This window comes from Salvia splendens, chromosome 4, assembly GCF_004379255.2.
Source record: "Salvia splendens isolate huo1 chromosome 4, SspV2, whole genome shotgun sequence".
In the NCBI taxonomy this organism is placed as follows: Eukaryota; Viridiplantae; Streptophyta; class Magnoliopsida; order Lamiales; family Lamiaceae; genus Salvia; species Salvia splendens.
The window spans coordinates 20,464,619-20,477,646 of NC_056035.1; the positions used below are offsets into that span (position 1 = coordinate 20,464,619).

Below are 13,028 nucleotides of genomic sequence, written 5' to 3' on the forward strand. Positions count from 1 at the left end.
TCGATTACTTACGGCGAAAGTTCGATTGGTTTCAATTGTTCATTGTTAATTTGTTTGAATTGATTATGGAAGTGGATGTGTGAAGATCATATACGCATAGCTACTACTTAATCATGCTTTGGGATAGGAAAGGATTATATCTCCAAAAAGTTGAGCTTGGTTGTGGTTGAAATAAAGTGGAAGCAACTTCTTCTTCTCCCCTTTTCTCTCGGCTCTCTCTCTCGCTATCTCTCCCTCTCACTCTCTCTTTTTTTTTTCTTTTGTATGGTGTAATGTGAGGAAGAAGTTGAAGGGCTAAAGTAATGCTTTGTGTGGCTCTTGGATGGAAGAATTGATGGTGGAAGAAGGAAGGTGGAAGAGTGGAAATTGGAGGGTCCCTTGGTTGAGGAACCGTCGATCAAGAGGGAAGGAAGAAATAGAAGGAAGTTCTTGGGCTTGCTCCTAATTGCTTGGAGAGATTTGAGCTCCAAATTAATTAAATGGTGTTGGGCTCAATTTGTTGCAAGCCCATGTTTAGAAATATTATTAGTTAATTTTTTTTTTAAAAGGGTCCAAGCCATTTTGTAGATAGTCAATTGGACTCTAGTTAAATTTGCAAAGCCCAATCTAAATACATACTTTATATTCTCGTATTTTCCTTCGATAATTAAAAATTCACGGGACTTTATTTAATTTTGTTATGTTGTTCTTCACAACGATTAAAAAAACGAGAAGCATAGCATGACGATAAAATTTTATTTTAACTAGTTCACGACATTTTTTTTTAGTACTTAAAAGTACAGGTGTTACAGTTCTGCACAGCTCTCTCTAGCAGACGTTTTGCCTTTGTTCTCAAGAAAATAGAAGAGGTTGGCATAGCCTCTATCAGATTCTGATCGAGCAAAACTTTATTGCTTCCACTTGAATCTTGATTATATCTTGATCGAGCAGAACCTTTGAGGTCATACAGTCGTGTAATATTGCGTCTGTATAGAAGATTCTCCATCACCAAAACATCCATTCTTGTCTCTTTTCCTCCTTTCAAATGCTTTGAGGTGACCTTCATGCCAACAAACAACAAAGGATTAGCTAATCCAAGTTTGTAACAGAATTACTGAATGTTTGAAACAATTTAAGAGAAATATGTGTGACAAGAGAAGGTCTAGAAGCATTAAAAGACCTTTAGTTTATGTCTATATTATTGTTACAAAGTGACATGTACTCCAGAAGGGATGTTGCAGATTGTCAGCTTCAAGTTGCTGAATAATTCCACTTCGATCGTTAAGTAAGTCGAGTGAGCACTGATATTAGCCATTATCAGTATGTTGCAATATGAAACCAAATCGAAAGCTTAGCAATTAGCACACAAATCTTAAAGCTAAAATGCAAAACCAGAATTCGCCAAAAGTAGCCATTATTTTTAAATAGTGACCAATTTGATACAAATACTACCTCCATGCCACTCATTATGGCTCAAAGGTTATGCAGTAATTATAGAATTGCAGTAAATCAAGTGATCAGCCTCTATAGTTTTAGAAGATTGTAATGTACATTATATCATGTAAAGTTCATCACATGATACTAAATGCAATTTAGTTGATTTTCTCAAATTGTTCCTTTTTTCAATTCAGTCAACAAAAGTAATCCAAATTCAAATGCATAAAACAACATTATCCCATCTAATACAATACTCGCCGGTAGCGTTGATGACTATGACGAAAGTAGACCAGAAATGTTGTAACCGATAAAAGGGTGGAAACCAACGTGCCACTTAATTGACCTTTGGAAAACCATAGATATAATTTTCATCACATTCTTTTCAAAATGTAGGCAAATTACGAATTAGAGCTTACTAGTACAATTTTTCTGTCAATAGATTCTTTTCAAAATGTACGCAAATTACAAATTAGAGCTTACTAGTACAATTTTACTGTCAATAGGTCGAGAATCCGAATTATTATACTCCCTCCGTCCCTAATATTTCGTCACCATTTGACTCGGCACAGATTTTAAGATATGTAATATTCCCTCCGTCCCACAATAATTGTCACTCTTTACCATTTCGGTCCGTCCTACAATAATTGTCACACTTCATTTTTACCATAAATGGTAGTAAGTAGGTCTCGCATTCCACTAACTCACTTCACTTGCATTTTATTATAAACCAATATAAAAACATGGGTAGCACATTCCACTAACTTTTCCAACCAACTTTTCTTTACATTTCTTAAAACTCGTGCCCATAATAAGAGTGACAATTATTGTGGGACAGAGAGAGTTGTAGAAAGTGGGTTGAAAAAGTTAGTGGCACGTAAGTCCTACTTTTATATATTAATTTTATAATAAAATATGAGTAAGAATGAGTTAGTGGGATGTAGGGTCCATGCCAAAAATGATAAAAGTGAAATGTGACAAATTTTTAGGGACGGACGAAAATGGAAATAAGTGACAAATTTTTAGGGATGGATGGAGTAGTTATTATAAATAAGGAATTACTAACCGTTTGATATAACTGTTTATTAAAGCTACCACAAATTGATGATTTGATTAACAAATGAAAAGGGCGGAAATTAAGTGCTAGTATTACTATAGGTATTATGGTATTTTTCATAATCAAGTTGTTTCTTTAGTGATTGACAATATAGAAAAGCAGATATCTCTCCATCAAATTTTTAATCATCCTTATCCATACTAAATAAAGTACTTATTTCTCAATCACTTGTTTCAAATTGTAGAGAGAGTCTAGAGACCCCATGATAATCATAACCCACACACTAGCTTGAGATCATTATTTCTACTTTTCTTATTATGTTTTTGGCATTCTCATTGAAGTTCGAATAATTATTTTTTTGGCTGAGAATAAGTGTGATATTGATAAGGGAAGAACCTATATCAAGTCGGAGTAGATGAAGAAAGTTGAAGAGAAACGTCGCTCTGTCGACAATCGGTAGTTTTAGGATTCTTGATGGAAAAGTAAATAAAGATAAAATGCAAAATATATTATTACCAAAGATAACAATAGCCCTACTAATACTAACTTAATGAGCAATAAATAAATATCTAAACATATAAAGAACAATAGAAGATATGATAAATCAATAACTAAACTAAATAATAGGGATACTTGGTTACCTAGTACTATCAAATATCATAATTTTATTTTCGGATGAACAATTTATTGTTAAATAACTAGTTATTTAATATCTTTGGCTTCGGCAGCATTGGTTATTTGATTACAATTATGTTGGATGACATAAATGTTTGTTTCATCTATATACTTATTGCGTTCCCTCATAGTTGAGTCGTTTTTCTATTTTGGAAAATTCCTTCATAGTTGAATCGTTTCTATATATGGTAACACTTTTTCTCAAGAGAGGATAATTGTAGTTAAAGTAGTGTTAGTGGATAGTGGGACCTACATTATTAAATTGATATAACCTTCCAAAAATAAAATGCACATATTTTTGTGGGACGAACGAAAATGAAAAGTGCACATATTTTCATGGGAGGGAGTATTTTAGCTTTCATTATCAAGTAGCCATTAATCAAATCACAAACATATACTCCCTCCATCCCACTTAAAATGAAACATTTGGAATATAGTGTTGTTTTGTGAGTTAATGAAGAGAGAGTAAAGTAAGAGAGATGAAAAAGTAGAGATAGAGTTATTTCTATTTTAGGAAACGTTTCATTTTTAATGGGATAACCAAAAAAGGAAAACATTTCATTTTTAATGGGACATGGGGAGTACTTTTAATGGGTAGTGATAAAATGCAAACCCTATATATTTTACAAATTCCAAATTATGATATGGACCTTAGAAATATCAGCATATAATAAAATACTAGCATCAAAAAATGTCAACACAATGTCCGTTGACACTGTGTAAAATACAGCAACAAAAAAATGTAACACAGTGTCAACCGTTGACACTGTGTAAAATACAGCAACAAAAAAATGTAACACAATGTCAACCGTTGACACTGTGTTACATTTTTTTGTTGCTATTATTTTATATCTGTTGACATTTTATAATTGTCCAAATCATTAGTTTAAAGCTTATACAATATTTAGAGTTTACATTTTATTACAATCCTACTATTAATTAAAATAGATTCATTATCAAACTATAGATCCATTAATCAACTGGTCATTATAACGAAAAGTTCTATTTCATTCATTTTAGAAACAACTTTTATTTATTGATTGAGAGAACCTAACCATTAAACTTGGGTGGCGGTGTGGCTGGGTCGCTGGTGGTGGTTCGTGTGTAGGCTGTGTGGATGGTTTGGATGAGTAGGAGCTCGTATCATTATCCCAGCAAGCAGCACCAAAAAAAATGTCTATTCAATAAAGAAAATAAAAACAAAGTGGAACTAGTAAAGAAACATAAAACAATATGTGGCATTGATTTGTGTTGAAGAGAAGCAATAATGCATACCTGTGGACAGAAGTTAGTCATAAGGAATTCGAAGATTGCGAATGTGAGAAATCTTGTGCCAATCCTGTCCTGTTCCTCTCTGGCATCATCTTTCCAGTTGTGGACATCCGCTGATAGTTAGTTGTTTGGCATTTGGTAGAGCTGGAATTGATACAATCTTTCGGCAGTTTGAAATTCCGAGTTGGTGAATAGAAGGTAGCTGGTCTGGGAGTGATTCCAGCTCAGGAAGATCGGCCAGGCTTAGAGCTTTGAGTGAAGAGAGGTGTTGTATGGCTTGTGGTAAGCATGCCATCTTGGGAAGACGGGCTAACCGTATCCATTCAAGATTATGAAGATGTTTAATCTCTTCCGGCAGCTCTACTAATTCTTCGCAGTTAGATATATAAAGGCTGCCCAGAGCTGTAAGATGTTGCAACATCCCATGCTGCGAGGTAGAAAAATGAATGGGTCTCAATTTTCTCTACATATGTGAACAAATAAGAAACACAATATACAAGAAGAAAGTAGTTTCCCTGTGTGCTTGTGTTGGTCTATTGGTATAGTGGTAAAAAAATGAGTTATCCTTACAGTTTCAATGAAGTTCATCCCACCATCACTTTCTCTTGATCTTCATCTCCTATAATAATTAGGATCTCACTACCTGGAAACATCAACTGAGATGGGTTATCTGCAAACAATTGCCTCCAAAAATCAGTTCAGATAAAACTTCACAAATATGAGATGGCAGTGTTATTTCACAGCCGAGCCAGGTAGGTTATACTAGAAGAGAAAAAGGATGCAACACAATTCAGCAAAGAAGAAAACACTGAAATTGGATCCGATCTAAAATACCTAACTCTTCGTTTCTAGGTCTTTTAACCATCAGAAATCCAACTCATTTCAATTTACACCACAGTAAAGAACAAACATAAAACTGAGGGTGTCACAATTGCAACAGTTAAATACTTGAGGAGCTATTATACCAGAAATAGAATCAAGAAAATTCAAACCACCAAGAACTCACTGCAACACATACCTTTTTGTCATGATGCCACTTCAGGGGAATGTATCCTATTAGGTTTCTACAGCACTAGTTGAGATTTCACGGGTTCATCTGGAAAGGCCTTTTATCAGCACATTGTAAGTTGCAATATCAGGTATAAACCCTTTATCGAACATCTCATTCATCACAACTTCGCCCTCTTTTCTTCTCCCTTCTCTTGCGTAACCCGAAACCAAAATCCTGTACACCATACCATCTGGATGCAAACCCTTCTTTGAAGCCAGCATCCGCAGCTTATTTGCTTCCAACGTGCCTCCCCTACCACACATATCTTCTAGTAGACAACTAAACGTCACTGTATCTGGTAATATCCCTTCATTGAGCATTTTTCTCATTAGATCAACTGACTTTTCAGTCCTACCAGTTCTACGTAATCCTTCAACCAAAGTCGTGCAGGCAATCAAGCTTGGACCATAGCCATTGTCCCACAACTCATTCACCAATTCAAGCGCCCGCTCCATGTTCCCATTACCACAAAGCATCTCAACCAACACAAAATAGTCAAACCCCTTTGGCAAAACTCCTTTCCTAAAAAACCCAATCATCAAATCAGCAGCTTCACTCACCTTCCCTTTTCTACCAAGTCCATCAACCAGGATCTCACACGTTACACATGAGAACTCGCACCCCATCTCGATCATCTCATGCACCATCCCAACCGCCTGTTCCACCTTCCCATCCCGGAAGAAGCCCCTGATCAATGTGTTAAAACTAACCACATTTGGAAGACAACCTTTTTCCTTCATCTCCCTAAACACCTCCAATGCTAAGCCAAACTTATTATTCCTACAATAGCCACTAATCAAGATATTAAAAGTGATTGCATCAGGATTTACCCTATTTCTAAGCATTCTTCCATAGAAGTCCACTGCTCTATCCAATTTCCCGAGCTTAACAAAACCATGGATCACAATATTATACAAGGAAGCATTGGGTTTCCCATCGATTAACCGTTTCATTATATCAAAGGCATGGAGTGCATCATCAAATCTACCTGCCCTACAAAATGAAGTAATTGAAACGCGGAAGATAGGCTCGGTTCTAGGACATGAGAATATACCGTCGGAGCATGGGCAGGGGTTGGAGGAAATGAAGTCTAGGAGCGAGGAGAGAGAGTCGAGACGGTCGGTGGATACGAGAGTGCGCACCATGTACTCGAGCGTGGAGTGATCATGGCGGAAGGAGTCTAGCGTGGCTGCATAGCGGAATAGGTGGAAGTCAAGGTGGCTGAGCGTGGGGTGGTGGCGCAGGCGGGATTTTAAGAAGTGGAGGAGGTCTTGCGGTGTGATCGCAATTGCGGGTTTTCTGAGGGATGATTCGAATAAGGCGGTGAGGTTGGTTAATTGGGTTTGGGCGGTGGCTGAGGAGGTTGGGGGAGTTAGGGCGGAGATGTTGGGTGGTTGTTGTGGCGGTGGCAGTGGTGCAGGGTGGTGTCGGGGTTTGGAGAATCTTTTTAGGGCTGACATGCCGCCGTGATTGTGGGTTGCTCCGCCGACTCTTGTATGTGCCTAAACGATACAGCGAAGCTGTTTTATGCAATCTTTTTTTCTCATGCCCCTCAAATTTACTTCTCTAAGGCAGGACAGCTACATCTGTATCATAATGACAAATACCAATCTAATCATGTACTATCAAAAATATGTATTCATATTTATTTTATGTTAAACATCTTAGAACATTTATTCAAACACGTTATTTAATCTAGAATATGTACTCCTATATGTTTTATGTTAAACAATGTTACTGTAGACATTTAAAAAATTTATGTAGGCTCCATAAAAGTTTTTGGTATTTTTAATATGTTTTACCAAAAATATGTACTCATACGACATTTTATGTTAAACATGTTATAATAGACATTAAAAAAGTTTATGTAGACTCCAGATTCAAACTCTCACCAAACATAGGGCATGTTTTGCCTGTGAACAAATCAACCAACATAACAATTATGTTAAGCCTGTGACACGTTTTGTATATGCGTCTTTAATGTGACACATTTTGGAAACACGTCTCATTAAAGAGTGATGCGTTTTAAAAATGTGTACTTTTGAGAAATAAAACCACAATAAAGTAGCTAAATTATATTGGAAAGTAGCTGCCATCTTGTTGCTTTTCTTCATCATTCACACATTAATTCCTCCCATCACACCATATATCACGTATTAATTCCTCCCATTAAACCATATTTCACGTATCATTTCCCTCGTCTCACCACTTATCACACATTAGTCCATCCAATCACAACATATATCATGTATCATCTTCCTCCAACCACACCATACGTCACAGATCATTTGCTCCCATCATGTATCTCATATTGACACTCATTTCTAACTAATTCACATCAACAGCTTATTTTTGCATATTATCGAATCACATGATTTAAGTAAATTTCACTTCTTTCAATATCCTCACCCACAAATATCAAGGCGACAATCAATACTTCTTATTCACATATTGCATCACAAATTAACACACAAATTCTATATGTAATTACATAAACTTAATTCAAGAATTAAAACATAATGAAGAATATACTAGCTCAAAATCCAAATGACTTACAAGAATCACCTTCCTCATTTGCCCGTTGCTACTCCTTGCCCGTGATGGCTCTCGGTATAGGGTCACCTTTCAATATAAAATTCTTATAAACATAAAAAAAAGTAATTATACATAAACAAGTTCTCTTTTTAGAAACTTAACAAATTTTTCTTATTAAAAAAATTGTATCCTTGCTCTGAATTCCAAACCAACAACGTAAAACCAAAATATAACTAAAAGTTTCACTATTTTCCACCAAGTTTGACTTAAGCTTGTAGTAATTATTCCCAAAAATGAATGATTAAACTCGTTTTAAACTTATTGATCAACAAAATACAAAAATCATCAAAGTCTTGCCCCATTTATAGGCTGACCAACCTTATCTCATTCCAAGAATACACATTTTTGTATCTATTAAGGTATGAATTACATTGTTAATGAAGATTCTAAAGCTAACTAAAGTAGTCACACCAATTTCTTAAGCTATATTGGAAAAACTCTTAGGTTGTTTCTACCTTCACACACCAAGCTCAACAATTCATTCCATTTACTTCACAAACTAGGTTTAACTGCCAATGCATCTAAAGAAATGTGGGATTTCCACCAAATTTTGCTTAAATTTATATTTGGGGAAGAACTTAAAGACAAACTCTACTTATAAATTGAATATAAAATTGGATGAATAAGAGGTGTGGGAAGGTTACTTGCATAGAGGATGGACAAGACTGTCCTAGATTTGCCGGAATCCGACGACGGAAGCAGCAGAATCGGCCGGACACTTGCTCAACAAAAAGAGAAGGAGATGGAACGTGTGTGTGGGTATGTAGAGAGAGGCGTCGAGAGGCGGTGGAGGTGCCTGCGCGGCGGTCGCCGGAGAGAAGTGGCTGCGTGTGTGTCTCAGTGAGTGTGCAGATGGTAATCCCGTGAGTTTAATCTCTCAATTCCTTTCGATTTTTTAGTACTATCATTTCTTGGTATTTCATTTTCTTTTATTTCTTTCCCTTTTCTTTTAAATCTATCTATAATATTTGAATTTTTACAAATTATGTGCATCAATTTAAATATTTACAAGTTTTTGGGTTAAATTTTTAATATCTATAACTTTTAATTCATATAAAGGCATGACCATTTTAATGCAGATTCTTTTTAACAGTAAAAATTTTTTGAACATTTAATGTAGTAAAGTAACTGAAAATTTGTGAGATGGTGCTTCAATGGCCGAAATTGCTCCCCCAATTAATTTTCAAAATTTATTATAAATATAATAATGTAAATAATGGAACGTCCAACTTTATTATGCATTTAATATCCAAAATGTGTGTCAAGTAAAGTGTAAGATTTGGAGCGTTACTTGAAATACAATGGCCAATGTTGAAATTTATAGTAGTAATAACGTATTCATATAAAATTTTAAACTGCCAATTTATGGGGTTTTAATATTTAGGAAAATAAAAAGTTTTATTTAATTATAATCATTAGAGGAGAAAATGAAAAGTTTTGGAGGAGGCTCCTATTATTCTATTTTTTGGACTATAAATATCCCCTAATATGGTTTTAATATGAAGTCATTTTGCATGGTGTTTTTTCCTTTTTGTCTATTATTATTAAAGTTTGTTTTGCATCCAAAATTCGCAGCACTCTACTTTTTTTCATAATTGTGTTAACATATTTGTTGTTGTTGTTGAGGATTTTGATCTTATATCTATTGATATATATTTATACATTAGTAAATGCCTCTTCTTTTTGGTTGTGAATCACTTATGATTACTACTTTGAATGAAACATTTGATGGATGGATAATGCAAAATGAGATAAGGCAAATGCGTCTGGGAAATTTTTATATATGAAAGACTGAAAGTGACCAAGAGATAACCTCCCCTATTCATCTACTACAATTTCAAACGAGTGTTTTGAAGATTTGGTGTCTTCTTGGAAAGGTAGTGTGTCAATCATTACCATTTATTTTATATTATAGAAAATATTTTACAATTTTTTTTTCATTCTATTCATTTTAGGTGAGTGAATGTAGATCAATTTCTATAAAATATTTTTTGTGTGCTTGGTCTAATTCTGACTCTTTAGTAATATTATCATTTATTTTGCACCATGTACCTTATGATAATCAATCATCCCTTTTGAATGAATGTAGTCCGTGTTTATAAAATTTATGAATGTATTTATTATAATTTTTTTTATCATGCATGGTAATTGTAGTAATTAGTGTTTTTTTTAAACTTATTTTAATTGATTAAATTTGTACTTTTGTAGCATTTTATAGTTTTTCGTTCTTTTTATGTATTCAAATTTTATTTTAATTCATAATTATATTTAGGATTAAATTAAATGGTAGTAGTAGTATTTAAAATGAAATTTATTTAATTTAAATATTCATCTAATTAAATTTTCATGCACATAATTTGTAAAAATTCAAATAAAGGCCAAAACTCACCTTTTATATGTGATTTATAAACTCTATATAATTTAATCTTTTATCATTTTATTAAGCCGTGCAACGCACGGGATTGATACTAGTTTCAATAAAATCACACATCCACATCCCGTGAATGAAACTACTACTCTCTCCGTCCCGGCTAAGATGACACATTTCTTGACTGGCACGGGATTTTAGGAGTTATTGATTAAAGTGTTTAATTGGAGAGAGAAAATGTGGGTGTATGTATTAAAATAGAGAGAGAAAGAAAGATGAATATTTTAATGGGAGTAAGAAAAATGGTTGAGTGTATTAATTGGAGAGACAATTTACATAAAAAAGAAATGTGTCATCTTAATTGGGACAAACTAAAAAGGAAAACGTGTCATCTTAAGCAGGACAGAGGGAGTAATATATACACACTATCTTTTCATTTTCTCAATAAAGCAACACGCTATTTCTTAGAGTACTAATTAAATCTATGTTTTTTCACTAATTTTAAGATTGTATGTTTTGTTGGTCGTTACAATAATTATGTTAATTTCGAATCTTTTATATCAATGTGAAACTATGAATATTTTGTATGAATTGTATAGTTACCCCGAATTCAAACGACGATGCTAATCGGATCAAGCAAAGGGCTCGCTTGCCAAAATCAACTATTGTTTCCGACCAAAAAAATTAATCTTGGATGTGGACAACACAAATTTTAATTGAAAATCAGAAAAATAAGAGACACAGATTAAAAATCAACTTATTAAAGAGAAAATTATAGTATAAATAAATAAAGACCAATTTTAGTGGAAAAATAAAAATTAGGAAACCGTGAGTTACAAGAGTTGATTTTGACAAAGGATCTGATGGTTCTACTAATTTAAATAAGATAGGCCCAAACAATTCAGGCCCACAATATAATCTCTGCACACCAGTCAAGACCACTAAGAACATCTCTTAAATCCGGCCAAGAATTGCTACACCTCCTCATTGAATTTAAGAATGTAAAGTTCCACTAGCTGTTTGATAAAATGCCTCTTCGGGATATTCTACGTTCTAATTCCAATCCAAATTTATTACCATACAGGACTTTACACAGCTTTCTGCTGTTTTTGCACATCAAGGCAAGCAGACCTTCCTACCTCCTTGGTGCTTCTTGAACTTTCCTCCATCATCAATCCAGTCGATATTTTAATAGTGGCACAATGGGGAACCATTGGATTCGTGTGAAGAACTTTTCTTTAGGAAGTCGAAGGCAATGGCTACAATGTTTCCGTCAATGATTTGTTTTCCGATTTTCTCCATCATGTATCAGCAAAAGAGTTGCAAAGCAATATACTGTTAACATTTGGATTTGGATTTGGATTGTATACTAATTCATGGTAGTATTAAACTAGTAGTAGTAGTAGTATATTTTACATTTCTGATCAAACCAAAAAGTTGAAAACTATCCTCCCTGCTATGTATACATATAATCCTATTTAATTCTGTTTTTTGTCCTACAACTGAAGCTGGTAATTAAAATGGAGATAGATTTCCAAGAACTAGTCCAGTTCAGGGATACTCTCCAGCCCTTTTAGCGCGATGCTTTTGCTATCGATCTTGAGTGGCTCCTTCCGCACCTCAGAGATCACCTCCTCAACCGAAACTCCCTCTTTCGCAAGCATTGCCTGCAGCTCTTTCTTGCTGATGACAACCTTGATCCTCACAGCCGCCCCTGCGCCTCGTCTCTTCTCCTCCTCCACCACATCATCCGAGAATCGCACCCTCTTCTTCTTCTTCGCAGGCACGGGCAAGGGAAGAAGGTAGTACAAGCGGCCTCGAATCAGCTCGGTGTTGGGATGCAAGTGCTTCACCACAGGGAGCTTGTCAGTGATTGCATGGTGGGAATATTCACACAGAATCTGGTGGACTTTGATTGGAGCTTTGTATTCTATGATCTCTCCATCTGTTTTCATAACACTGATCACTGATTTCTGCTCAAGAACTAAGCAGTTTCCCATGTTCGTTTTTTTTGGAATACAAGTTGGAATTTGCCAAGTGAGAGAGGTAAATGTTGTTGGTGGTGTTATGTATATATATGGGAACATTGATGAGGATGCCCTCATATTTTGTCAATATTACATAAGAGGCCATGTGGGCCCCACTTAATGATTTTGTTTGAGTTGGTGATTAATTGTGATGGTGATTTTTTTTTATTAGTGTTTAATTTAACCTTTTGCTGGTGATTAGTACTAATTGGGAGCTGCCAAGTTTCATTTGGCTTTGGCATGTGAAAAGTTTTAACTCGTGTGAAATTATTCATGGATTTGGAATCTCCATCAGAAATAGTGTGTGTGTGTGTATTGTTTGACTAATATAATAATGACGCTACCTTGGTAGTGATAAATATTTTTGAGATGGGACGGATATTGGGAGTAATTTGTAATTCGTTAACTTAGAAGAAACTATATTTAAGAGAAATTTATGTGTACCATGCCACTTGAAAGATAATAGGACTAAAGCATTATGTTGCCTCTATTTTAAATAATGATATTTAGATTCATGTACGTGATTATATTCATGTCGACCCAGTGAAATTGTGTCTTAAATTATAATTT

General features: G+C 34.7%; 2 protein-coding genes across 7 annotated transcripts; both read right to left on the bottom strand.

Annotated features, from left to right (window-relative positions):
• Positions 1-732: 732 nt before the first annotated feature.
• Positions 733-8,955, bottom strand: LOC121799077 (pentatricopeptide repeat-containing protein At2g36240-like). 6 transcript variants are annotated; one of them, XM_042198412.1, is made up of 8 exons: positions 8,708-8,955; positions 8,034-8,090; positions 5,436-7,054; positions 4,988-5,060; positions 4,421-4,844; positions 4,201-4,322; positions 1,160-1,280; positions 733-1,039 (listed from the first exon to the last, which is right to left on the bottom strand). In XM_042198412.1, exon 3 carries the CDS (start codon positions 6,926-6,928, stop codon positions 5,510-5,512), a length of 1,419 nt encoding a protein of 472 aa, XP_042054346.1. In that variant the 5' UTR covers positions 6,929-7,054; positions 8,034-8,090; positions 8,708-8,955; the 3' UTR covers positions 733-1,039; positions 1,160-1,280; positions 4,201-4,322; positions 4,421-4,844; positions 4,988-5,060; positions 5,436-5,509. The 6 variants fall into 6 exon arrangements, with proteins under 6 accessions (XP_042054346.1, XP_042054342.1, XP_042054344.1 ...); XM_042198408.1 differs by having other exon boundaries at positions 8,025-8,090; XM_042198410.1 differs by having other exon boundaries at positions 4,988-5,087; positions 8,025-8,090.
• Positions 8,956-11,972: 3,017 nt separating this feature from the next.
• On the bottom strand, positions 11,973-12,431 carry LOC121800807. The gene has a single exon (XM_042200311.1). The coding sequence runs from the start codon at positions 12,429-12,431 to the stop codon at positions 11,973-11,975; it is 459 nt and encodes a 152-aa protein (XP_042056245.1).
• Between the last annotated feature and the right edge of the window lie 597 nt (positions 12,432-13,028).